Genomic DNA, 25562 nt, shown 5'->3' on the forward strand with positions numbered 1-25562 from the left:
TTGTCATTTACATCATGGTTTTATAAAAATGTTTGTTCTGGTTAGATCACTGCTGTGAAATGTAAGCCTGATATAAATCTTCAGTCAGGTATATGGATAAATATTACCATTTCTTTATCCAAGTATCGCTTTATTACACATTAATCACTCCTTAACATCATTGTGAAATTCCTTTAAGGTACTATAAAGTGTGAATTAAGGATCATCACATGGCATGGAATCAGCATAAAGCCCGAGGTGACATCTAAGGTCTAGTTGCAATTCTCATTTTGCATATTCTAGTTTGTGCTCTTTATTAAAATATCTCCCTATTTATGTTTAGCTGGGAGACATTTTTTAGTATTAAACTACTTTTTACTGCATTCAAGTCATTCTTCAGATCACAGAAGATGCCACAGTCACCACCCCATGTAGAACTGCACGTTTCTGTTTTGTCCTGAATGCAAACTGGAGCAGGTCTAATACCTGGGAATGTTCCTCAGCCAGAATCGGTTTGGAGGACAGCCTTATCACAGCACTTCTGGAGCTCAAAGCTCTTCCTGAGCAAAGCTGTAGATAAATTTACACATCCAGGTCCTGGGTTCAGGAAGGTATAAATGAGCTGTGGGGAAGCTTTTCTTTACATTCCTGGAAATAAGGACTTTTGGTAAAGTTGGGAGCTGGGACTTCTGTGAGACCAAAATAACTACCTACTCCAGTTCTTTTGTCTCTAAGAAGGCCTTGTAGTTGGCTGTGAAGGAAAAGTAGGGAGGACAGGGCAAGTGGCCAGGACTGGGTGAGCAGAGGGGTTTTCCTTAATCGGCCTGTTCGTTTTGCTGAGGGTCAATAGCCAGTAGAGAGAGAGGTTGGAGAATGAGAGGATAATTGATGGTATGAGGTACCTGAGGGTTTGGGGAGGCGTGAGGGAGTACAAACTATTCATTCCACAGATTGTTATTGAGCGCCTGCTGCAAGCTAGGTGCTAGGAAAGCAGTAGTAAGAAAATCAGATGAGGTCTCTACTATCATGGCTCTAATGGAAATTCCAGGAGATAAACATCAATGTCTATGTTACTTCTGTCTCATACTTTGAATACAGTATTTACCAATGCTAATTTTTTTAAAGAATTTCTTTTTTTTAACCTGCACTAATAAACAATTTGGAAAAAAATAATCTGAGGTCTGCATGTGCCACGTGCTGGCGCAGTGATACTCATCAGACCTTTATAATATTTATATGTTACCTTTCTATAGTTATTTTTAAAAAATGAAAATGTTTTCTCTGAACATTTAAAAATACTAAGTATCAACTGCTTACCTTAATGATGCTGCAACCAAATAGAGAAAACATTTTCCTTAGAGAAAAAAAGTTTTCAAAGAAAAAACCATGGCTCCCCAAATACATGTTTTTCCTTGATCTGTTATCCTATTCAGAGTATTTCCCCTTTTTAGCCATCTGAAGCCTAAAAATAAGATGTTTTCTATTGTCATTTACCATAATGAATCCATATTTAGTAAGAATTATACCACACGTGCAGGAGATAAATAACTGATATGTAGGAAAATTAACACTTTAAAAATGCTATGAAATGCAAAAAATGTTTTCAGGACTTTTTGTAACAATATTTTGTGAGGAAAATTAGAACGCAGTAATGTTTAATATCCATTGAATCTCAAGAAAAAATTAGAGTCCAAAGAAGAACACAATTAACTACGTTATTCATTATCATTGCACCCAGCAACCTTGACCCCAATAAACTGGGGAGTGAGGTAAAGAACGAAGGAAGGTGACAGCCAAAGTTCAGGTAGGGAGAGGGGAAAAAAGAACATTAGTATAGCTCTGAAATCTTGCCTGGTTTCATGAAATGTACCACCCACAAATGAAAAGGCCATATTATTTTCATGAAGGCCTGGCTTTTTTCAATGAGTTGATAAAGGTTGCCATATTTAGGGACTTATTGTAAGACGAACCCATACCTTCTAATAACGGCTCTTGGCTTTCTTGTGTGAGGAGGGAACTAAAATACAGGCAGAGTACAAATCCAACATTTGCTCCTAAGACGATTCTTATTACAGAGTAACCCAAATCACAGGAGGAGGTATTTCTAAATCCATATTTGTACTGAGTTTATCCATAAAAATACATGTTCATTTTAAAAACTTGAGGGTTAACGTAAAGAAGTAAAGAATAACATGAAAGTACCACTTTTATGGAGAAAAACCAAATAGAGCAACAGAAGTTGTTTTAAAAGATGCTTTGTGTTTATTACTTTTTATTTTTGTGTGTTTGTTTCCACTGATAGACCAGAACAGGGATCAGCAAGCTTTCCATAAATATTTGGGGCTTTGGGAACTACAGAGTCTCTGCCACAACTACTCAACCCTGCCTCTGAAGTGTGAAACCTGCCGAACAGGCAGGTGGCCGGTCACACTCCACAGCCACGTGGGGAGGGACCCAGGAGAGAGAAACTCTGGACAGGTGGGCCTGTGAGGGAGTCAGGGCACCAGTGAAGGCTGGAGGCCCAGCGTGTGTGGTTTCCCCCTAGGGAGGACCATGGGAAGGTGGTCCCCAGGGCGAGTCAGGGCTGGAGGTCGTGCAGGGAATGTGCATTCTGGGCACGAGGCTGGAGTAGAAGCCACCCGGTATCCTCACCCCCTCACTGCTTACCCACCACAACCGGGCAGCAGCCTGAGCCAGCAGGAGTCATACTTCCCTCCTGCCAAGGCCCTCAGTGCCCTCTCCCCACAGAGCCTAGCATCACGCTTCTGTAAGGAAGACAGGCCCAGAGGAACTCCAACCACTACCACAGAGCCCGTATAAAGTTGGAATTTGGAGCCCTGAGGCAATAAATTTATAACTGGCACACGTGAGCATAAGGAAAATTCAGTCTTTTTACTTCCACTTTCACAACCTAGTTGTAAAATTATTGGCACAAATTCCTTTAACAAAAATCTATGGAATGTTTCTCAAGCTCCTTCAGGCGGGTGGTTAGGCCATTAGCTTATGCGTATTAGCTGATGATAAAATTTCTGTGTGTCATTTTGTTCTTAAAAATATCTCAAGAGGACTGCAATTGACTGGCCATCTGTGTTAGGGGTTTGTTAAGTAGAACAAAGCTAAGAACTAGGAAGTAAGCAAAAAATACTCAGAAACTCTGACAGAGACAGTGGTACTCACTCAAGGATTCCGTGTGCTCTTTTACGTTTTCCAGCCTTCTTTGCAGTGAGATTTAAGCATGAACTAGTTCTTTCCCGAAGCAAAAAGTGGGTGTGAGTTCCCTGCACTCCTAACCCCCTGCCGCCGGAAGAGACAGGAAGTACTTTGGTATGGCTGGCAAATGGCATATATATGAAAACACGGCAGAAGAATAGGCTGGAATCTATGAATTTTATAGACTTCCTTTAAGGTCTACTTTTATGGAAGCTTCAGGAACACAGGGATTCCATCTGTCCTGTTTGCTCTTGCTAGAACACTGTGTATCAAGGGTTTTTGTCAGGGGGATAAACTTTGTCGTGCTAGCAAAGGTCCGGTGACATTCCTCCCCATAGCAGTGGGTGCCTGCTCATGTTATATTTGTATAACTAAGGGTCCGGATCCCCCGTTTACATGATTCCACCCTCTTCTATGCCCCTAAGGAGGATGAACTGTAGAAACTGCCTTAATGGGGTTTCTTACCTTCTGGCATCCATTTAGGCTGGGTAATAAGCGCTGTGTAGGAGGAAGGGAGGAAAGTGAGGTCATGGTAATTACTCCCCTGGCCCCTCCCCGCATGGTTGCCTTGGGTTAGCTTTTCCTGACTCTCCCTGTCATGCGGGCTCCTCCACACTACCTTCTCCTACCAGGTCTGGTGACCACACCCCTTCACTCCATCAGCCGAGGGTGGTGGAGCCCAGCGGTCACCAGCCCTTCCATGTGCTTTCCCTGCATCACTGTAAGCAGTCCCTTCATTAAACTGTCCTGAAATCACATTTGGGCATGCCATCTGTTTCCAGACAGGATCCTGGCTGACTTAGCGCCTGAATAAATATTCAACAGAGGATGTGTTGAATAAATAATATATAAAAGACAGAGAAGTCACCGAATACAGATAACAAATGTGTTAATATTATAAAACTCCCAGAATAGTGTTTGGCGCATGGTACATACATGTTTGTTAGAATGACATTTGCTTTTCAGAATGAGACCTATGGCTGTGATGGAGAGGACAGATTGGCTGCAAGGTGACAGACCCCAGGTGGGAAGATGCATCTTTCCCCACTGTAGGGGAGAGATGAAGAGTGCCAGACCACCACGGGTGGGTCGAGGGGAGGAGTCGAGAGGTCTGTTCCAGAGGAAGAAAGCACAAGACTGGATAACCAATCTGATGTAGGGGATGAGGCAGAAAGAGAAACAAGAACGTGGGGTCTCCAGCTTGGGCTTTGGTTGCCTGGCAGTGTCCAGCGAATAAAGGCTGTGAAGCTGCCTTATTGAGGGTGATGATGAAGAACAGCAGGAAGAAGATGACTCCAGCAGCTAACGTTTATGGAACGTTACTGTGTGCCAGGCATTTTCAGAAGTGCTTTACATGTATTAATTTATTTAATCCTTACTACAACCCTGTGGGGTAGCTAGTACACATTTTACAGATGTGTCTGTTGAGGTGAAGAATGATTAGATAACTTTCCCAGAGTTACACAACTAGGGGAGCAGAAATTCAAACCTAGGTAGTGGACTGGGAGAGGCGGGTGTGGAATGATGGGAATTGGTCCAGTTTGGAACAGCTGAGGTTGAGACCCCAGTGAGATAACCTATGGCGATCTTAAGTAGGCAGGTGAAGTGTGAAGTGTAGAAGGCAGGTAGGGGATATATACCATAAACACTGAGAGACAGGGGAACACAAAAGGGAAAGAGAAAATCGGAAGTAGAAAATATAAGGTAATAATAACAACAACAGCAGTAATTTATTGAGCTCTTACCATACACTAGACACTAAATGCTTTATGATAAGGAAAAGATACTATTATCCCATCTTTATGCATGAGAAAACCAAGACTTAGCAAGCTTATAAATAAATGCCTAGATTTTTATTGGTTTGAATGCTTTTCTTCCTGGCATAAGTTCAAATCAGAATAACTGACTGGATTCTGTTTGGGCCCGACAATGGGAAGCAGGATATTGGAAGAGGGGAGAAAAGTGAGGTCATGGTATTTACTTAATATATACATTTAAATGTATTAAAATTATGTATAATTATATATATATAAAGCATATATAAATAAAATTTAAAACAATTCATTATTAGAAATATTGATACATGAACTATCATGTGAAAAATACCAGGACATTTTTACCCTATGTGAAGACACGCAAAAAGATAAATTCAAGAGAGAACGTTCCTTGATGAATGTGAAAGCAAGGGGATGGTGTCGGAGGATTTGGATGTTTAAAGTACATGAATGTGGGACTGAAATACCCACAGACAGTGGTTCCCTCTTTTGCGTGGTGCTTGTACACTGCCGACATTCGCCTTGGATGTCTCTGTCTACCTCCGCTGCTCAGCAAGTCCTCTTCTCAGGGTCACGCTTTTTTCTTTAGTTATTGAGAGAGGGGAACACAGCCCATGACAGCTTGAAACTGGCCTGGACTATTGGCTAGACCCTGGCGATACTAGGAGTTGGCCTGACATAGCTGTACCATGGTATTACGTGGAACATAAACCATTTCATATGACACCAACAACACACAAGGCCATTCTACTGTGAAACATCAAAACAAAACCGAGATCTCTGTATCATATATGAACACAAAAACATAAGCGTTGTCCAAACCCCAAAAATGACCAAACAGCCCCTGTGTTGGCCCATATGCATTAGCATCTTCACCTATTACAGCTTTAGCCTCACTTCCTTCCTTGTACCTGATTAGCTGTATTAAGCTACCAAATCAAAGACGTACCTCTGTTCCCTCCACAGTATGGAATCCTGGGCGAAGCCCCAGACCTACATCCTATACACAGACCCAAGCCCTATAACAAATCCTTTCTAATATATTAGACACCTCACATCTCCCCAGTATGTGTGCTCCCTGCTACAAAGAGCAACAAACCCAACTTGTTAAACTACAGGTATGTTCCTGGTGGTCTTTGGCTGAAGGGCAAAGACAAAACTATGGATTCAACTAAAGTGCTCATTACTTGGACCAGGACTCTCAACTCAGTAATAGTGTGAACATCTGGGACCCCTGGGCTTTTGACAGGAACAAGAGAGTTCATTTGACAAGTACTTTAAAACGGAAAGCAAGTAAACCCTTACGAGCACTTTGCTTGTCTGGTTTGCCTAAAAGAAAGATAATTTTGTTTAGTGTAGGGCTTATCCCTCCTTTGTTTCCATCATTTGGAGTTAGGCTGTGCTGGCTTTTTAATTGCATGGCTTGATAAAATTATCAAAGACCCCAGTTACTATCCAAACCCACTGTTAACCTTTTTTTGTGTATATATATATATATATATATATGTTAAAATGTGTTTTTCAACACCTAAACTTTCTTTCCTCTCCCTGTAGAGAAAACAAAATAAAGCTTTACGGTGATAATTTCGTATCTGCCTGAAGCCAGCCAGCTTCCTTTCTTTTTTCATTTTGTTTTGTTTTGTTCCTCTTACTCTCCATTTCCCTCTCTTGGGAAACTAAACACTTAAACATTAACTAAGTTTGTCAGGGTCAAATTTCTCCTGCTTTAGTCATTCTAAAATACCTACATTGGCTTTATGAATTAATAAGTTGCTCTAACACAACACTGTAAATCCACTATAAGTCAAAAAGAAAAAAAAGTTGCCACCATTTCTATAACTTCTTTAAAATTGAAACTTAAAACATTGATTAAAATTAAAATATGTAAAAACCTGTATTCAAATATATGGGATGATAACAAAAGATGCATTCTCAAATGGTTCTTTGCCAATATTCTTCTCGGCTTTTGTAAAAAAATGTTTTTGGACTCCCCTGGCAGTCCAGGAGTTAGGACTCCACACTTCCAATGCAGGGGCCAACAGGTTCAATCCCTGGTTGAAGAACTAAGATCCCACATGCCGCTCGGCGCAGCCAGAACAATTATTAAAAAAAATAAAAAATAAAATTTTAAAAAATGTTTTTGCTGTCACGATATAGCTCCCTCTAATTTCTGTATATGCAATGTGAAAATGCGAAGGAGAAAATTCATCTCCATTCCAGTGCCACGGGTAAAGTAAGCCAGCTTGCCAGCGTTCCCTGGGTAGGACAACGTAATAACTTTTAAAGAACATATTCTACTTACATGTCAAAATAAAGACAAATTAGGAAGTGTCTGGGAGCACAGCGACCCAAATTGTGAAAAATCTCCACCCCTTGACGCTCTCTCCTTCAGTCTGTGTCCCGTCATCTTCTGAAAGGCTGCTCTTCCTCGACAGGAGATTAGACCTCACAGATCCCACACGCCCTGTCAGAGATTCACTTATACACCTTTCCCTACATTCTCTAGATTTATATTCCCTCTGGATGATTTTACCCATGAAGACCATTGTTAATCATGACTCCCAGATTCTTATCTCCAGGCCAGACTTTCTCCCCTGGATTCCCCGGACGCAGGTATATTGCCTTTTGACCCCCATGCTTTTGCACGTGCTGTCCCTCTGCCTAGAACGCTCTGTCGTGTCAGGCTCACTTTTGCACTAGACCCATCTCAGGTGCCACTCTCCCCACCAGGCCGAGAAACACAGGTGCCTCTTCTCTGTTACTATAATACCCTGAGCATCTCCCTTTCTTAAGGTGTAGCCTGCTAGATTATAATCATCTTTCTAATTATATGATAATCATTTTTCCTGACAGCCAGTTATCAATCATAGATGTAACATGTAACATATGCTCAATAAATTGTTGAACGAACAGGTTCCATTTTTAATCTGAGTGGGTGCATTTAACAAGCTACTAATTCCAAACTAGGTTGTCCTTCAAGGGGGAAAAAATACAAATTCAGGTTCACAAGGTTCATTTCGCTATTTACGACTCTCTTTTCTGTTATAGACTGGATTGTAGATGTCTTATAGCTAGTAAAACAGCCATTAAGCTTGTTTTTATGGTGCGTTAGACGAGAAGTCACAGAATTGCTAGAATGCCAGATGTTTACTAACTTCAATAGGTCCCGTGACTACTGCTACTTGCTCTAAATCCAGTTTCACATACTAATGGTTACTATTCATTGAGCACATTTCTATATGGGAAGCTCAGTGCCTTAATTTACATTATCTCATTAACTCTTCCCCCAGATCCACTGATGTAACTCTATTATTATGCCCAATTAATAGATGAAACTGAGATTTAAAGAGATTGAGTAACATTTCCAAAATCACCCACCTACTAAGGAGGTGAGTGGATTTGAGCCCAGGTCTCATTCCAGAGAGTAAAAGTTCTTAAACACTATAGTATATGACCTTTCAACTATCAGAAGGAGATTTGTGAAGAGTTTGCATATAGTTATCACCAATTATGGGGCCAGACTAAACCTTTTGATTCCAGGCAGACAAAACTAAACAGACCAGTTCTCAGGGACACAAAGGCAAGACTGGCCCTGCAGGAAAAAACAAAGAATGAACAAATCCTGGCCAAGTCACAGCCTGCCACGCTGAACGGCTTATCTCCACGAGAAAGCGCATGTGTGTATGCACACACAACTATGGATTAGAAATCTACTAAGGACAAGAATTCAGGTCCCACCAGTTTTTGTCCTAAATCTTCTTCCATCAGGTCTCGTGCTTGAAAAAATATTGGCCTTTTAAGTTAACAATCATACATTGGCAAGAACTGTTTGTGCATCAAAGATCCACAGGCTGAACTTGATTAGGCAAGGGGTGTGCATTTATTTTTTTTAGGGGTATGCATTTTGAACTGCCAATAAACTATTCAGGTTTAAAAACCCCTCAGAAACAGAAATGGTGAGGGACTGATTGAAGCTTGCAGCAGGGGAAGTATTTAAGGGGAGCCTAAGAATCTCTGGGACAGTGGTGGTCGAGGTAGAAGGAGGATGGGGGTCATCACTGTACCTTGTATCTGGCCTGTTTTTATCTTCAGGTAACAGGATTAGACTCCTGTGAATCTTTAGAGGGAAAAGAAAAGTTTATCTTATAAATGTCCTATCCTAATTTCTTTACCATTCGGTAATAATCTTTCACGTGCCTCAAATTTTTTAGGAAATTAAGACATAAGTGTCAAAACCAGCACCTGATATACACTTTTTTTCCCTCCACTGCCCATCACTCCACAAAGTGGTAACAATGAGAACTATTCCTAATAATTGGGCATTAAAAACAACAAAATCATATTAACTACAGTTACCTATTCCCTAACCTATAAAGGTAAGCCTATATCCCTGTAGAAAATGGTACTTCTTTCAATTTACTGAGCATCTAATATCTGGCATGCAATAAAGGAACAATCTCAGTCATCAAAACAGGTATTATGACTATTATTTTACATATGAGGAAGCCTTCTGAGTAGAAGGTGGTAATGGAGTAAACAGCTGGACACCTTGGAAACTGCCCTGGGTACATACCCTTGGTATTTTCTCACATTTCACATATTTATTAAAGCATTACTATGCCATTAATCAACACAACCCCAATAGGCATTGTTGGAATGAGGTCATTACTTTAGGCCTCCGAACAGGGGTATGTGTGGCCTGACCTTGGTATGCTTCAATCTTGATCACATGGGAGAAGTAATTCCGACATTCATTCCACAAGCAACAGAGAGACACAAGTACGAGTGGAAGCTGATGGGGAATTCTTTCTCTGATAGTAACTTATTTGTTCAGTGTCCTATCTCCAGGACACTGAACAAATAAGTGAGCTTTAAGAGTCAAAATCCAGTTGGTCTCATCTACAGCTATACCCCCATCACCCATCATCTAGTACTGTGCATGGCATATAGACATGCTCAATAAATATTGGGGAAGAAATAAAGACAGTCCATGTGAGAAAACGGGCCAACTACAATACTACCAAGGATGAAGACATACTCTTTTTTTTTTTTCTTTTCAAGAAGACTTCAACTCTGACTCACAGGAAAGATGAATCCAAAGACGTGAAATCTAAACGGGGATCTTATTTTGTGGAGCATGAGGGCCAGGACAAAGCTTGTAGAAAAGGGTGAAATGGAAGGGTCAGTTAAGGACAGATTGGATTGCTAGTGTGTAACTTTCAAATTCTTGATCTGAAATCATTTGTCCTTGCCTTTTCTCACATCTCACATATTTATTAAAGCATCACTGTACCATTAAGCAACACAACCCCAATAGGCATTGTTGGAATGAGGTCACTATTTCAGGCCAGTGGTAGAACATAAGGGACATCAAGAGGGTGATTTGTTGTTATAAAGCAAAATCAAACCAATTACATTTCCACAGGAATCTAATATGGTGGAGATAAGACCATTATGAAGCTAGAAACTTGAGAAAATCATTTTTAAAGCTCATAAGCATATGTAACTCATGACTAAAGGTGCTGCACTGTTCTGCAACATGAGTGTCAGGGGAACAAACTTCCAACCTCGTGACTCATGCTTCCGTATTACACATTACACACTCATGCTTCCGTATTCTTCACTTTAAAGAAATGTGAACATAAGCGTGTTCATAAAAATATCTGATACCGAAAACACAACAGCTGTCAGGCCAAGAAAAATCTGTTGACACCGTGTCATCAGAGCCACACTTCCAAGACGGCAAGTTATTTTACCTTTTGAAAAGTATGGGCGGAGAGACAACTTCCTGCCCAAGACCAGCTCGAAGCCACCGTCTCCTTCCTAGAACAGGTTCCTGAACTGCCCAAACAGGGCAGGGGAGCAAAGGCCCTGGGAAGGGAAAGTAAAAATAATTCCCCCAGCTGCATTCGCACCTATTCTGTCTCTCCTCCGCCTTCAGGCGAGGAGGAAGAGTTCCCAACTCTGCCCACCTCCAGGCCAGTGGGTCCCTTCTGGTCTCCCTTGCCCGCCTTGAGGGTGACCTGCGGACCAAAGCAGCCCAGAAAGTGGCTCAGGCCGACCCACCAGTACCTCCTCCAAAGGCCTCCCGGTTGCCCCCTGGGTCACCCGGCAGGCCCCCGCGATTACACAGTTCTCTCGACCAGACAACTTTCACCGACTTTATTGGCCCCCGACCCTAATGGGCCCCTCGCCGCCCACCTCCCCACTAGATCGCGCCGGCCCTCCATAACATCAACCGTATTCAAAAACACTGCGGGGTGGCTATGGAAAGAGCCTTTGCTGAGGAAGCCAGCTCTCCTGTGGCAGCGTCAGGGTCACTTGCTCTTCGCCTTCTGACTCTCCGTCTTCTTCGGCAGCAGCACGGCCTGGATGTTGGGTAGGACGCCGCCCTGGGCGATGGTCACTTTCCCCAGCAGCTTGTTTAGCTCCTCGTCATTGCGGATGGCGAGTTGCAGGTGGCGAGGGATTATCCTGGTCTTCTTGTTGTCCCGCGCGGCGTTGCCAGCCAACTCCAGGATCTCCGCCGTCAGGTACTCCAACACGGCTGCCAGGTACACCGGCGCCCCGGCTCCCACTCGCTCTGCGTAGTTACCTTTGCGCAGCAGTCGGTGCACTCGGCCCACCGGGAACTGCAGGCCCGCGCGAGAGGACCGGGACTTGGCCTTTGCCCGCACTTTGCCGCCCTGCTTTCCGCGACCAGACATGTTTGCCTCTCGCCTAAAACTCCAGCTAGGGGAAATAAAACCCAGCGGTCCAGTTCCTAGAATGGGAGGGCAACGTACCACATCTGAACTGCCTCCACCAACACTTTGCTGACACTAGGCAGCGCCTTCCCATTGGGCGCGGCAACAACCTCGGCTCCGGTGACCAATGACAGGCAGGCTCTTCTCCCAATTAGAGCGCTGGCAGAAGGACCGCCTTCTCCAGCTTGCTCCAATCAAAAGAAAAACTGCTAACCCTCATTTACATAACCTTCCATATGAATACCCTGGGCCCGACTGCTCCGCCTTTAGGGGTTCAGTTGAACTTACAGGATCCTGAGGTTTCAACGTCCTCGCTCACTCCCAGGAAAATAACGTCTTAAGAATTAAGTAACCGGGTTTCCCTAGTGGCGGTAGTGGTGTAGTGGTTGAGAATCCGCTTGCCAATGCAGGAGACACAGTTTCTTGCTCTGGTCGGGGAAGATCCCACATGCCACAAAACAACTAAGGCCGTGTGCCACAACTACGGAGCCTACAAGCCATAACTACTGAACCCGCATGCCACAACTACTGAAGCCCATGCTCTTAGAGCCCATGCTCCACAATAAAAGAAGCCACTGCAATGAGAAGCCTGCTCACGGCAACAAAAAGTGGCCCCTGCTCACCGCAACCAGATAAAAAAGCCTGCACGCAGCAACAAAGACCCAATGCAGCCAAAAATAAATTAATTAATTTAAAAAAAAGTTTTAAAAAATTAAGAAACCATGGTAAGAAAAAGAAAAATCCGGAAGGAGAGCTACTCTAAAGTACAAGGCCTGAAGCAAGAAATGCCTCTAGCACTTGAGGTCGCAGGGTATGCCCCCAATTTTTGACTTATTATTATTATGGACACTTTTTATTCTTGTAAACAAGAGAGATCTCTAACTTGAAAATGTTCTAACCTTGATTTCTTAGTAAATATTTAAAAGCCAACCTATTTTACCATTACAAGAATCCTGATTCTTCAAGACTTTTCTTCTTTGAGTCAAGGATTAAAATCATGTGGTACAATTTGACTATTTAGGACTTTTTTTTTAGCCATCCAGAGAGTGTTCTGAGAGCTCTTTTAATTCTTCTTTAACAACAATCACAGTAACTTTTTTGTGCTATGGAGATGGGTAAGGATAGGTAAATAATAAGCATTTAGGTATATATAAATATTTACCATAAAGCTTTCCTGCTGGAAAGGCTTATTCGTCAGGACTAGGGACAGGGAGCACAGTTTACTAAAATATTTGTTCCTCAAGGTGTTAAGTACCTGGGAAAGAGTTATGAATCATCCTCTAAATACTGCTGCCTTTTATCGCAGTAAACCCTTTTGGGAAGACAGTCCTATCTCCTAGAGGGGCGACACTACTCAAAAGTTTTGTTTTTGCTCAGGGATTCTCTTAAGAAAAGAATGGAGAGCCTCCTAATTGGGGATCTGCAGTATAAATCACTATTTAAAGCCACGATCATGGCATCCACTATTTTACAGGAACTTTGAATTTTTAAGTGAGAACCTCGGGTTTTAATGAAATAAGATTACAGTATTTTAACTAAATAATCACAGAAATAGTTATTTGATTGAAACGCAAAAAACGCGCTTCGGCTGGAGGCGGTGGAGGCAGTAAAGTCTGCCAACTGTGCAGAAGAATCTTCAAGGGAAAAGTCTGGGGGTATTGGGGGGAATGGGTAAGGTTAGACTTTTTGAAAGGATTTTAGTTCTTTCTCCACGGGGCCCCCAAAGAGAAAAAAGAACCATTAAAAGATTTTCTCTACCCCAACTAGTGACTTAAAAAGATCCACAGGTGTAAAGCAACTGCTTTTAAATTTAACATGTAGTAAAGCATTCCTGGTTCCTATTGATTTTCACATTAGTCTGAGAATGGTATTATAAGAGTAAGCATTCCGTTTGAAAACTATAAAATTAGAATTCCCGCGCCCTACAGAGAGAGAGAGAGAGAAAAGGCAAAATAAACTTTATCGAGTCTTTCCTCAATTTCATGGCAAAAATAAGAAAATCTTTCCCAAATAAGCAAACAAGAAATTTTATAGGGAGGGAATTTTTTTTTTTTCCTGTACGCGGGCCTCTCACTGTTGTGGCCTCTCCCGTTGCGGAGCACAGGCTCCGGACGCGCAGGCTCAGCGGCCTATGACTCACGGGCCCAGCCGCTCCGCGGCATGTGGGATCTTCCCGTACCGGGGCACGAACCGGTGTTCCCTGAATCGGCAGGCGGACTCTCAACCACTGCGCCACCAGGGAAGCCCTATAGGGAGGGAATTTTAAAAAAAAAAAAAAAAAAAGAAAGAAATCTCCTGGAGCCTATAGCTCCGCCCACTTTCTTGAGGTTTTCAAACAGGTCCGCTAGAAGGAATTATAAGGCAAGGTTCACAGCTCACAGTACTAGCAGCTTGCTGTTTGGTTTTAGACGTGTAGTTGTGAAAGATGTCTGGCCGAGGTAAAGGTGGCAAAGGGCTAGGTAAGGGAGGCGCTAAGCGCCACCGGAAGGTCTTACGGGACAACATCCAGGGTATTACGAAGCCCGCCATTCGCCGTCTGGCTCGCCGTGGTGGTGTGAAGCGCATCTCTGGCCTCATCTATGAGGAGACCCGGGGAGTGCTCAAAGTGTTCCTGGAGAACGTGATCCGTGATGCGGTGACTTACACGGAGCACGCCAAGCGCAAGACGGTCACGGCCATGGATGTGGTGTATGCGCTGAAACGCCAGGGCCGCACCCTTTACGGCTTCGGCGGCTGAGGTGTGCCTGCGGCTTATCTCCAGATCCCAAAAGGCCCTTTTTAGGGCCCTCAAAACGTCAAGAAAAGAGTTGGTAGTGCTTAAACTGCCGTGTGAATTTGCAGATAGGTGCTTCAAATGAAGCGTTAATTGGGGTTAGGCTTGAGGCTTGGGGAGGTGTGAGCCGCAGAGCTCGAGCCGGGAACCTAGCGTCCGCGCTTAGAACGTAGCCTGGGAAATACGGCGCAGGGCAGTAGTGATTTTGCTCTCTGTTTCAGAGCCGGACTGCCGACGTTGGATTCCTTTTGGGAAAAGTAGGCATCGTTACCTTTCCAAACCCACGTCTTAGAAGTGGTACACGCTTCTTAGCGGGGGAGGCTTCGGGCCCTGAGCATATATAGAATGGCTTGTATGCAAATAGGGTGAGCCGGCTATCCTCCTCCGATTGGATAGGAGGCGTCAGAGGGGGCGGTTCTCGCTGGTGCTACCCGGGTTCTCGCTGGTCGACCCGCTCCGTCTCTGAGACCGCGGATGTCGCGGCGTCCAATAGGAAAGCTCGAGGTGCAGGCGTAGTGTGGCGCGCCGGAGTCTGCTGGGTGTGAATATTTTATTTTTTCACTGACTTTGTGAGTAAGGGGTAACCCAGCTCAGGCGCTGAATGCAAGGTGGCTGCGTGTGCGCGAAGTCCAGGCCTGGGCCTGAGCCCTCGGCCCCTGCGCTAGCCGTGGGTCAGCTGCACAAAGATAGACGCGCCGAGCAGGTGAGCGTCGCGACTCCGGAGTACCCGGCGGCGGTGCTTGAACTCCTAGCGGTGGGAATCCAGGAGTTAGCCGGCAACGTGGCCGGGGCGCAGGGCAGCGTCCTGCCCAGCATCCATGCGCTGCTGTTGCTCGGGGGAGAGGGTCGTGTGGCCCGGTAGCAGCCGGGAGATAAACCCTCACTTCCTAGTAAAAGTCGTTTTCCGAATCGCGGGCGGGGCTGAGGAGAGGAGAGAGGAGGCGGGTTGGGTTCTAAGGGGTTCAGTGAAAAGGGTGTGGCGAGAGAGCTGTTTAGTCGTGGAGTCCTACGCAGTAATCCCTCCCGGGAGAGCAAGGAACGGTCCGTTTGCGAGCGCTTTCCTAGGTCGCCGGCGGAGCTGGAGACGGGGCCCCACCTGCGTGCCGCAGGCAGGGGCCGCCAGCGGGGAGAGGCGGGAACCGAAGTCATTAAAGGGCCTCGCTCGACTCCTGGCTCTGTCACTCCTAACTAACCTGTTTATATGAGGGAAATGGGGAAGGGGCTTAAGGCCCCCAAATGCGGTGTGATCCCATGCACCTTAACTGATCTCCCCCAGCTCCGGCTTGTCTAGACATCGTGAAATCACTTAGCTTCCTAGAGGTGGTTGCCTGGATTGGCTTTGGGGTAATTTCCCAACCTTGACAGCAATGTATGTGTATCTCACTTTAAGCGATATATCAATATATCTCATATGTACTCTAGCCAGGGAAACATTTCTTGTATTCACTCAGCAGAGGCTGGCATCATATTATTTATTGAATATCAGACACTTTGGGACAAATTGTATTCCATGATTGCATTTGATTCCCCAGCAAATTTACGAATTATGTATTATTAATTACCATTTTACAGATGAGGAAACTGATACGGGGTTTGGGGCAGAACTGAGCCAGGATTTGAACCCAGCCCTGTTGGATGCTGCACCCTTTGACGTTAACCTTTACGTGCTACTGACTCTGCCAGGGAGGCTCCCGTCCCTATTTGCTGACATTTCACTTCTAAGTGGTTTCTTCTACTCCATACTCAAGTGTATCCATGGTGCTGGTATTAATTAAATTTCTGGGGCAGTGAGACAATCCCATAAGTTCAACTTTCTTTAATTCAAGTGAAAAAACCCCTGAGTTACTTAAAAAGAAGCAGCAGGGTCTGGCACACTTCTGTGCCGTTGTATTTGTTGAGTGAGCGAATGAGTGTATTTGAGTAGATAGATGCACCTATTAAATCCCCAATTTAGTGTGAATCAGATTATTGAGGATGAAGGTGGGACTGCAGTGGAGCATGAAAATAGGTATTCATATGATAATTTAAAATATTTATTCTTTAAGTATTTAAGTTATTTGGAATCAATTTTTTGTTTATATTTTTGATGGTGGCCTCAATTTTTTTGAACCTGTCTAGTAGAACTTTATTTTCCCTTGTAGCACAGCTTTTTTGTTTTTGTTCATGTTTTATGTACTTTATAAAATATAACCAAATTATTTGAACATGAGAAATCTTTTGTTTCTGTCTGTGAGTATGAGTCCCATGGTAGTGTCCAGTCCTGAAGTAATCATTTTCCAAACCAAAACTGGGTCACATGATTTGAGAATGCAAGATATCTGAAATTAGAACTGACTGAGATTTTCTGAAGTTGACTAATAAAATGCCTTCCTACACGTTTGTTAAAGAACTTAATTTAAAGCTGTTCTATAAGGCTTTTCTTACAATGTGAATGAAATGCTGTTGAAATTAGATCCTGTAGCAAAGTCATCTCTTCTGAATTTGAACATTTAATGCCTCTTTTGTCCCAAGAACTGTTAACTTTTGAAGATTCAGAGATAAATAAGCCATCAAGAAGCTTCTATTTTCCAAGTAAAGAGCGAGGGAAGGGGAAGACATCTATGTGGTACACATGTGGTTTGCTATAATGGAGTGGCATGAATGAAATGCTCTTGGTGTACAGAACAAATTTTATCAGGCCTAGGGGTGTCTTCAAAGATCAGGTAACATTTGTTCTGAGCTGAAAGCCCTTTGGGGAAGGAGAAGAGCACAGCAAGCTTGGGGAGCAAACAGCGTGAACAAATGCCAGAGTAATTTCTAGGCATGATGTATTTGGGAAACCTTCTAATGTTGGATATCTAATTTGTCCTGTTGCCTGAGAATAATGTGATGGACCAGGTAAACAGTTGGGTATAAGTTGAAACTAAGTCCAAACAAGCCAATAGAAAAATGAGCAAAAGACAGTGGAAAAACATGGCCAATTACCATAGAAAGAGATGTTCAGTTTGATGAGTCATCAGGGAATTGCAAATCAAGACCACAGTGAAATGCAATTTTTCATTCACTAGATGGGTTAAAAATTTTAAAATGACAATAGCAAGTGTCGCACAGAATTTCTTATAACACTAGTAGGAGTATAAAGTGATTCAACTATTTTTGAAACAAAACTTTGTCATTGTCTTGTGAACTTGAAAATAGATTCACATTTATGCTGAACCAGCAATTCCACTCCTGGATATTTACCTGAGGGAAATGATAGCACTTATGTACATGGTGCATGTTCACTAAAGTTCTTGGTAGAGCTCTTCACAGTACCAAAAACAAACCAGCTGCACATGGACCAGAGACTGGATGAATAAACTACGGTGTGATATAATTTGGCAGTCAGAATGAACTGATAAACACAGTCAATTCATGGTGGTCTACAATACATGAAGACTTGTGGCTTTATTTATTTGGCAGATGTATATTCTAAACTAATATATGGTTGAAGCTCACCTGTGGGAGTCCTGAGGAACTAACTGAGCATTGCTGCCTTCCACAGAAAATTAACATTTTCTTCTCCTTTGGGCTGGATGCTGCTATCAACCTGTGACCATTTTAGCGCCCTGTGGGTGTCCCAGCTTGTTGAAGAGGCTCACATTCTACTTCGCCTCCTTATAGATTGATTCTCCATTGCAACCCTAGAGTGGATGCTTGCTTACCTCTCACCTTCAGTTGTTATTTCACTGTCCTTTTATTTTTTGTTCTTTGATTTTCCTTATTTTCTTCTGGCCATAATAATGCAGCGTTTGTGCTAGAAGGTTCATTCAGATTGTGTAGATTGCCAAACTGCTGTAAGTGGATTTCACTAACTACAGCATTTGAATTTATGTGTTTTCCCCGACTAGTCTGTGAACTCCTTGAAAGCCAGAATCTGATTCATATGTGTACCCCTAGAACCTCGGACCTAGAGTTTGGAATACTCATAGGCACTTATTAATGTTTTGGGAAGATTATCTATTTGATAATATGTTAATATATCTTCCTAAAATGAGTTGTTTTCCATGTATTTTCATTTTCTGAAAAGATTTTATACTATGACAATTATCTGTGCCTTAAATTTATTAGTAAACCATTTGCCTTGACCTGCCCTGGAGGTTATGTTTTGGTTATCTTTTCAGATTCTTTTTTTTTTTTTTTGCGGTATGTGGGCCTCTCACTGCTGTGGCCTCTCCCGTTGCGGAGCACAGGCTCCGGATGCGCAGGCTCAGCGGCCATGGCTCACGGGCCCAGCCGCTCCGCAGCATGTGGGATCTTCCCGGTCCGGGGCACGAACCCGCGTCCCCAGCATCGGCAGGCGGACTCTCAACCACTGCGCCACCAGGGAAGCCCCTTTTCAGATTCTTTAACCATTTTTATTGGTCAGCAAAGTGACCTGACAGGTGGAGAGAAGGGCTACCTTAAATATCATATGTGGAATACTAAAAACTAATAAACAAAAATTGTAGTTGATGTTTACCCTTAGTAATTCTTTAATAACTGGCATTAAACATTATGATAATGATTATATTCTGATAATAATAAGTTTGCTTATTATCAAATCCAAAATTCTACCTAAATATTTTTGTACTTACATACATAGATACCTACGTATTTTGTATTCTAAGGTTATCTTTCACAAAACTCTTTTCCTTGAGCTCACTCAAATAATAATGTCCCAAAATCCGAACAACTGCTTTACTATCTTGAAGATTATAATCGTGCATAACAATAAGTACTTGGTTTCTAATACTTTCTTATGGGATGTATGAAACTTGATTAAAAGCAAGCTATCTTAGAGATAAATTTTATATTAATCTTACAATTTGCTAAACCATTGAATTAGGCATTCTAGATATATAAAAAAGAGATACTTTTGGGCTTCCCTGGTGGCGCAGTGGTTGAGGGTCCGCCTGCCGATGCAGGGGATGTGGGTTCGTGCCCTGGTCCGGGAGGATCCCGCGTGGGGCCCGTGGGCCATGGCCGCTGGGCCTGCGCGTCCGGAGCCTGTGCTCCGCAACGGGAGACACCACAGCAGTGAGAGGCCCGCGTACCACAAAAAAAAAAAAAAAAAAAAGAGATACTTTTATATTTTCAAATAGATACCTGCAATTCTGCATCATCTTTACTCATCTTTATTATCATAATCATTGCAGCTAAACTCTTGGGTTTTTATTTTGTTATTTATTTTATTTATTTATTTTTGGCTGCATTGGATTTTCATTGCTGTGTGCGGGCTTTCTCTAGTTGCAGCGAGCAGGGGCTACCCTTTTGTTGCAGTGCATGGGCTTCTCATTGCGGTGGCTTCTCTTATTGTGGAGCACGGGCTCTAGGCTCCCAGGCTTCAGTAGTTTTGGCACGTGGGCTCAGTAGTTGTGACTCGCAGGCTCTAGAGCACAGGGTCAGTAGTTGTGGCACATGGGCTCAGTAGTTGTGGCTCGCGGACTTAGTTGCTCTGCGGCGTGTGGGATCTTCCCAGACCAGGGCTCGAACCTGTGTCCCCTGCATTGGCAGGTGGATTCTTAACCACTGCGCCACCAGGGAAGCCCTAAACTCTTGTTTATTCACTGAAGAATAAGATAAAGAAACTGGAGGAAGGTGCTGCCTGAGTTCAGCCTTTTTAGGAAATAATTTTCTTATAGTTTTGTTTCTCTGCAACTTATAGTGGTTTTATATTTTTAACTTAATCTGACAGTTAGCTTTTAAAAGAATTCAGTCCATTGTCACATTTAAACAACTATAAACATGATTCTTTCTTTCCATCTTTATGTTTTTCTATTGCTGTTCCTTTTTGCTATTTCTACTGGTTTTATCACAACACTGTGGCAGACATCACTGGCAGACATCCATTATCATTCTCCCGTTTGTTCTTAATACCAGAACCTAAATTTTTGGGGGAGTGATAATGCACTCAGGAGAAAAACTGTATTTCCAAGGCCCCTGTGGTGAGAGGAGGGCCGTATGGCTGGTGGAAGCTGTGGGTGGAGCTTCCGGGAACCCTGACTAAAAAGGAGGGTAACTCAGATGAGAGATCCTTTGTAGTTCCCTTTTCCTCCTCTTATTCTACTTGGAGTGTGGGAGTAATCATGGCACTTCCTGGGCCGGGGTACGAACCCGTGTCCCCTGCGTCGGCAGGCAGACTCTCAACCACTGAGCCACCAAGGAAGCCCTATTCTCTTCTTTATATCCCCTGTCAACTCCAAAGATTTGTTGAGATGATTTAGCACTTTAATTCTAGACTATTTTGATTTCTCTTGCAGAGTGACTTTTTTTTTTCAAGAATCGTTATTTAGCATTTATATTACAAATTCCCAATCACTGTATCATTATCTACTCAGACTTAATTATACGTACATTGCAGGAATCATAGTTCACTACTATTTGTTCTCTTCTTCATCTTCCCCGATTTTGAAGTCTCTATTCTGATTTCTTTTTCTTTTTCTTTTTTTTTACTTTTGGCTGCGCCAGGCAGCATGCAGGATCTCCCCCCATCAGGGATTGAACCCATGCCTCCTGCAGTGGAAGCACAGAGTCCTAACCACTGGACCGCCAGGGAAGTCCCCTGATTTATTTTTCAACTGAGTAGTCCTTTTTGAAGAATTTTCCTTAGGTGAGGTATGTGGGTAATAGAGTCTATGAAATTTTGCAGCTCTAGGAATATCTTTCCTTCACCCTGACTGGTAAATGTTACCTAAATGATATATAGACCCTTAAGTTGTAGCTCTTTTTTTTTCTCAGAAGTCTGGATAATGTTCCATGGTCCATCAGCTTCCAATGTGCAGGTAAGAAGTCCCATGCTCGTTCACTGGCCTTTATTCATTTATTATTTGTGAGATTTTATTTTTATCCTTGGAGTTCAGTCATTTTACCAGGGTATGTTTGAAGCTATTTTGTTCTTGTATTCCATTACTGTAGTAACTCCTTTTCAATCTACTGACTCAACTTATTCTTCACATTAGGGAACTGCTTTCCCTGAAGCAGAGCCTAAGACAGGGCTTGGGTGCAGATGACTTACTGAGGGAGTGCTTTTCAAGAAACGTGAGGGCACGTTGTTTCCAAGGGCAGGTAAAGTCTAGCCTTGGTCTGATCCACAAGAGTTTCTGGAGAGGGAATTATAACTCTGAATTATCCCATCTTAAAGCAGAGGCCACAAAACATGTATAATATAAACATATTTAAAAATTTTCTGAGGTAAACTTATTATTTTTAAAATAAGAAAAATTATGATTAAATATTTTATTGTGGTATGATCAAACATGGTTTTATCGATATATTTCCTGAGCTTTTTTGGTGTTGCTCTGGATTACGTCAATTTATTTCTTTTTCTCAGTTTTATTGAGAAATAATTGACATACATCACCAATGGTTTGATTTGCCTATATTGTGAAATGATCACCACAATAAGTTTAGTTAAGAACCATCATCTCATATAGATACAATAAAAAGATAAGAAATCCTCCTCATGATGAGAACTCTTAGGATTTAGTCTGCTAACAACTTTCCTTTGCAGTTGAATTTGAACAACTCAGAGGTTGGAAGCACCAACTCCCATGCAGTTGAAAATCCTCCTATAACTTTACAGTCGGCCTCCTCTTTCGGTTCCAAATTTGTGGATTTAACCATCCACAGATCATAGTACTGTAATATGTATTTATTGAAAAAAATTCATGTGTAAGTGGACCTGTGCATTTTAAACCCATGTTATTCAAGGAATAACTGTATATCATCCGGCAGCGTTAATTATAGTCATCATGTTGTACATGATATTCCTAGTACTTATTTATCTTATAACTAGAAGTTTGTACCTCTTGACCACCTTCCTCTAATTCCGCCTCCCACCACCGCTCTTCTATAGCCACAGATCTGATCCCTGATCTCTTTTTCTGTTTTCTATAAGTTTGGTATGTTTGGGTTTTTTTGTTTTTTAGATTCCACATATAAGTGAGACCATTCAGTATTTGTTTTTCCTGTCTGACTTATTTCACTTAGCATAATGCCTTCAAGGTTCATCCGTGTTGTCACATGTGGTAGGATTTCACTGTTCTTTATGGCTGAATAATATTCCATTCTTTATCCATTCATCCATCAATGGACACTTAGGTTATTTCCGTATATTGGCTATTTCAATAGTGCTACTATGAACATTGGTGCAGATATCTTTTCAAATTAGTGTTTTCATTTCCTTTGGATATATTCCAAGAAGTGGAATTGCTGAATTGTATGGTAGTTCTATTTTTAATTTTTTGAGGATACTCCATATTGTTTTTTATAGTGGCTGCTCCAATTTACAATCACACCAACAACGCACTAGGGTACCCTTTTCTTCACGTCCACACCACCATTTGTTATCTCTTGTCTTTTTTATGACAGCCATTCTAACAGGTGTGAGGTGATATCTCATTGTGGTTTTAATTTGCATTTTCTTAGTGACTAGTGATGTTGAACATCTTTTCAGGTACCAGTTGGCCATTTGTGTATCTTTGGAAAAATGTCTATTCAGGTTTTTGACATTTTTTATTTGAATTAGTTGCTTTTTTGCTTTTCAGCTTTATGAGCTCTTTATGTATTTTGGATTTTAACCCTTTCTGAGATATACGGTTTACAAATATTTTTCCCATTCTGTAGGTTTTCTTCACTTTGTTGAGTTACTTTTGCTGTGCAGCTTTTTAGTTTGATGCAGTTCCACTTGTTTATTTTTTGCCCATTAGGTGTGATTTACAAAAAAACCCATGACCAACACCCATGTTAAGGAGCTTTTTTCCTACATTTCCTTCTAGGAGTTTCATGGATTCAGATCTTACATTTAAGTCTTTAATCCATTTCATGTTAATTTGGGGGAGTGGTATAAGATAGGGATCAATTTTCATTTTTTTACATGAATACCCAATTTTCCCAGCAACATTTATTAAAGAGATTATCATTTCTCCACTGAGTATTCTTGAATCCCTAGTTAAATATTAGTTAACCATTTAAGCTTGGGTTTATATCTGGCTCTCAGTTCTTTTCCATTGGTCTGTTTGTCTGTTTTTATGCCAGTACCATACTGTTTTAATTACTATAGTATTATAGGTAGCTTGAAATCAGGAAAAGCCTCCTGCTTTTTTCTTCTTTCTCAAGATTCCTTTGGCTATTTGTGATCTTTTGTGGTTCCATATAAATTTTAGGAGGTTTTTTTTCTATTTCTGTAAAAAATGGCATTGGAATTTTGATAGAGGTTGCACCAAATCTATAGATGGCTTTTGGTAGTATTGACATTTTAACAATATTAATTCTTCCAGTCCATGAATGTGGGATACCTTTCTATTTATTTGTGTCCTCTTTGATGTCTTTCATCAGTGTCTTACAGTTTTCAAAATAGAATTCTTTCACCTCCTTGGTTAAATTTATTCCTAAGTATTATATTGTTTCTGATTCTATTGTAAATAGGATTAACTTCTTTATTTCTTTTTCAGAAAATTTGTTGTTTGTGTATAGAAACGCTACTGATTTTTCTATGTTCATTTTATATTCTGCAACTTTACTGAATTCATTTATTAATTCTAACAGTTTTTTGGTTGCGTCTTCATCTGCAAGTAGAAAAATTTTATTTCTTCTTTCCCGATTCTGATAATTTTAATTTTATTTTCTTGCCTGATTGCTTTAGCGAGGACTTTAACCTTTCACCACTGAGTATGATGTTTGCTCTAGGCTTCTCATGTATGGCCATTATTTTGTTGAGATATGTTCCTTCTGCACCTAATTTGTTGATTGTTTTTATCATAAACAGTTGCTGTATTTTGCCAAATGCTTTTTCTGCCTCAGTTGAGATAATCGTATAGTTCTTTTCTTTCATTCTCATTGGGGGATTTTTGATTACGCAGTCAATATCCTTACTAGTAATTGGTTTATTCAGATTTTCTGTTTCTTCCTGACTCTGTCTTGGTAGGTTGTATGTTTCTAAGAATTTTTTCACTTCTTCTACGTTGTCCATTTTGTTGGCATATAGTTATTCACAGTAGTCTCTTATGATCCTTTGCATTTCTGTGGTATCATTTGTAATGTCTCCTTTTTCATTTATAATTTTGTTGATTTGGGTTCTCTCTCTTTATTCCTTGGTTAGTCTAGCTAAGGGTGTGTCAATTTTCTTTATCTTTTCAAAGAACCAGCTCTCAGTTTGGTTCATCTTTTCTGTTGTTTTTCTGTTCTCAGTTACATTTATTTTTGCCCTAATCTTTATTATTTCCTTCCTCCTGCTAATTTTGGGCTCAGTTTGCTCTTCTTTTTCTAGTTCCAAAGGCATAGAGTTAGAATTTTTATTTGGCTTCATGCAAAATGGATAGCAGAACCTAGTTTCTTATGCTAGTCACATGGCAGGCTTTTTTTCCCTTGGTCTTTGCAGAGTAGAATGTAACTGTTAGCAATCTGGACAATATAACTTTTACACTGTTGGAGTGAAAGATATGAAGGAACCATAGAGGAAATGATAGAAGCAATAATATTCTCAGCTTACAAAAAAGGAGATCGAACTTAAAATTCCTATGTGAAGTGGGCCTGAGATATCTGTAAGGACATCGTAACATTTTTTCTCTATTTGATTTGATACCATATACTCATATTACTTTGTTAACTTTTTTTAAGATCCATTTTGAGAAACAGCAATTTATAATTTTAGTGAGAGTAATGTAGTAATTACCCAGAAGCATATAAAATTTCCCTTTTATTGTTATCTGTGAACTGTTTATAAGGAATTTTAATTTCTGCTTAGTCATTAATTACCTCTACCAGTGCATATTAATATTTCAATATTATCTCCAATACTATCTCATAGGAAAGATACAACCCAGTACAGCACCTTCAATCTGTCTAGATCTTTTCAGAAAGCCATTGTCTTTGATAAAGTTACATATATTCAGACCCACTGAAAGACTAATTCCTGGTGTGTGGTGAATTGGGGTTTTTCAGTGAAATTTGCTTCAGTCACCAACCAAAGAGATTGTTGCCAGGAAGAAACAAATGAAGCCATGGTTTTAGTTGGAGATTAATTTGAAAGTAATGCCACATTAAATGCCAAGTATATATCCAAGTTTTGAATTCTAGAAG

The 25562-nt window shown here is 41.5% G+C and overlaps 2 protein-coding genes across 2 annotated transcripts; one reads left to right on the forward strand and one right to left on the reverse strand.

Moving 5' to 3' along the window:
• Nucleotides 1-11111: 11111 nt before the first annotated feature.
• On the reverse strand, nucleotides 11112-11784 carry H2AJ (H2A.J histone). Its single transcript, XM_019937274.2, has one exon. The coding sequence runs from the start codon at nucleotides 11669-11671 to the stop codon at nucleotides 11282-11284; it is 390 nt and encodes a 129-aa protein (XP_019792833.1). The 5' UTR covers nucleotides 11672-11784; the 3' UTR covers nucleotides 11112-11281.
• Nucleotides 11785-14113: 2329 nt separating this feature from the next.
• Nucleotides 14114-14886, forward strand: H4C16 (H4 histone 16). The gene has a single exon (XM_004325559.3). The coding sequence runs from the start codon at nucleotides 14136-14138 to the stop codon at nucleotides 14445-14447; it is 312 nt and encodes a 103-aa protein (XP_004325607.1). The 5' UTR covers nucleotides 14114-14135; the 3' UTR covers nucleotides 14448-14886.
• Nucleotides 14887-25562: the final 10676 nt, after the last annotated feature.

The sequence above is a fragment of the Tursiops truncatus genome, chromosome 11, assembly GCF_011762595.2.
Source record: "Tursiops truncatus isolate mTurTru1 chromosome 11, mTurTru1.mat.Y, whole genome shotgun sequence".
Classification (NCBI taxonomy): domain Eukaryota; kingdom Metazoa; phylum Chordata; class Mammalia; order Artiodactyla; family Delphinidae; genus Tursiops; species Tursiops truncatus.

Bases quoted from the DNA above. Each gene is read 5' to 3' on its own strand.
- H4C16 (XM_004325559.3), top strand. From the start codon at position 14,136: ATGTCTGGCCGAGGTAAAGGTGGCAAAGGGCTAGGTAAGGGAGGCGCT.
- H2AJ (XM_019937274.2), bottom strand. From the start codon at position 11,671: ATGTCTGGTCGCGGAAAGCAGGGCGGCAAAGTGCGGGCAAAGGCCAAG.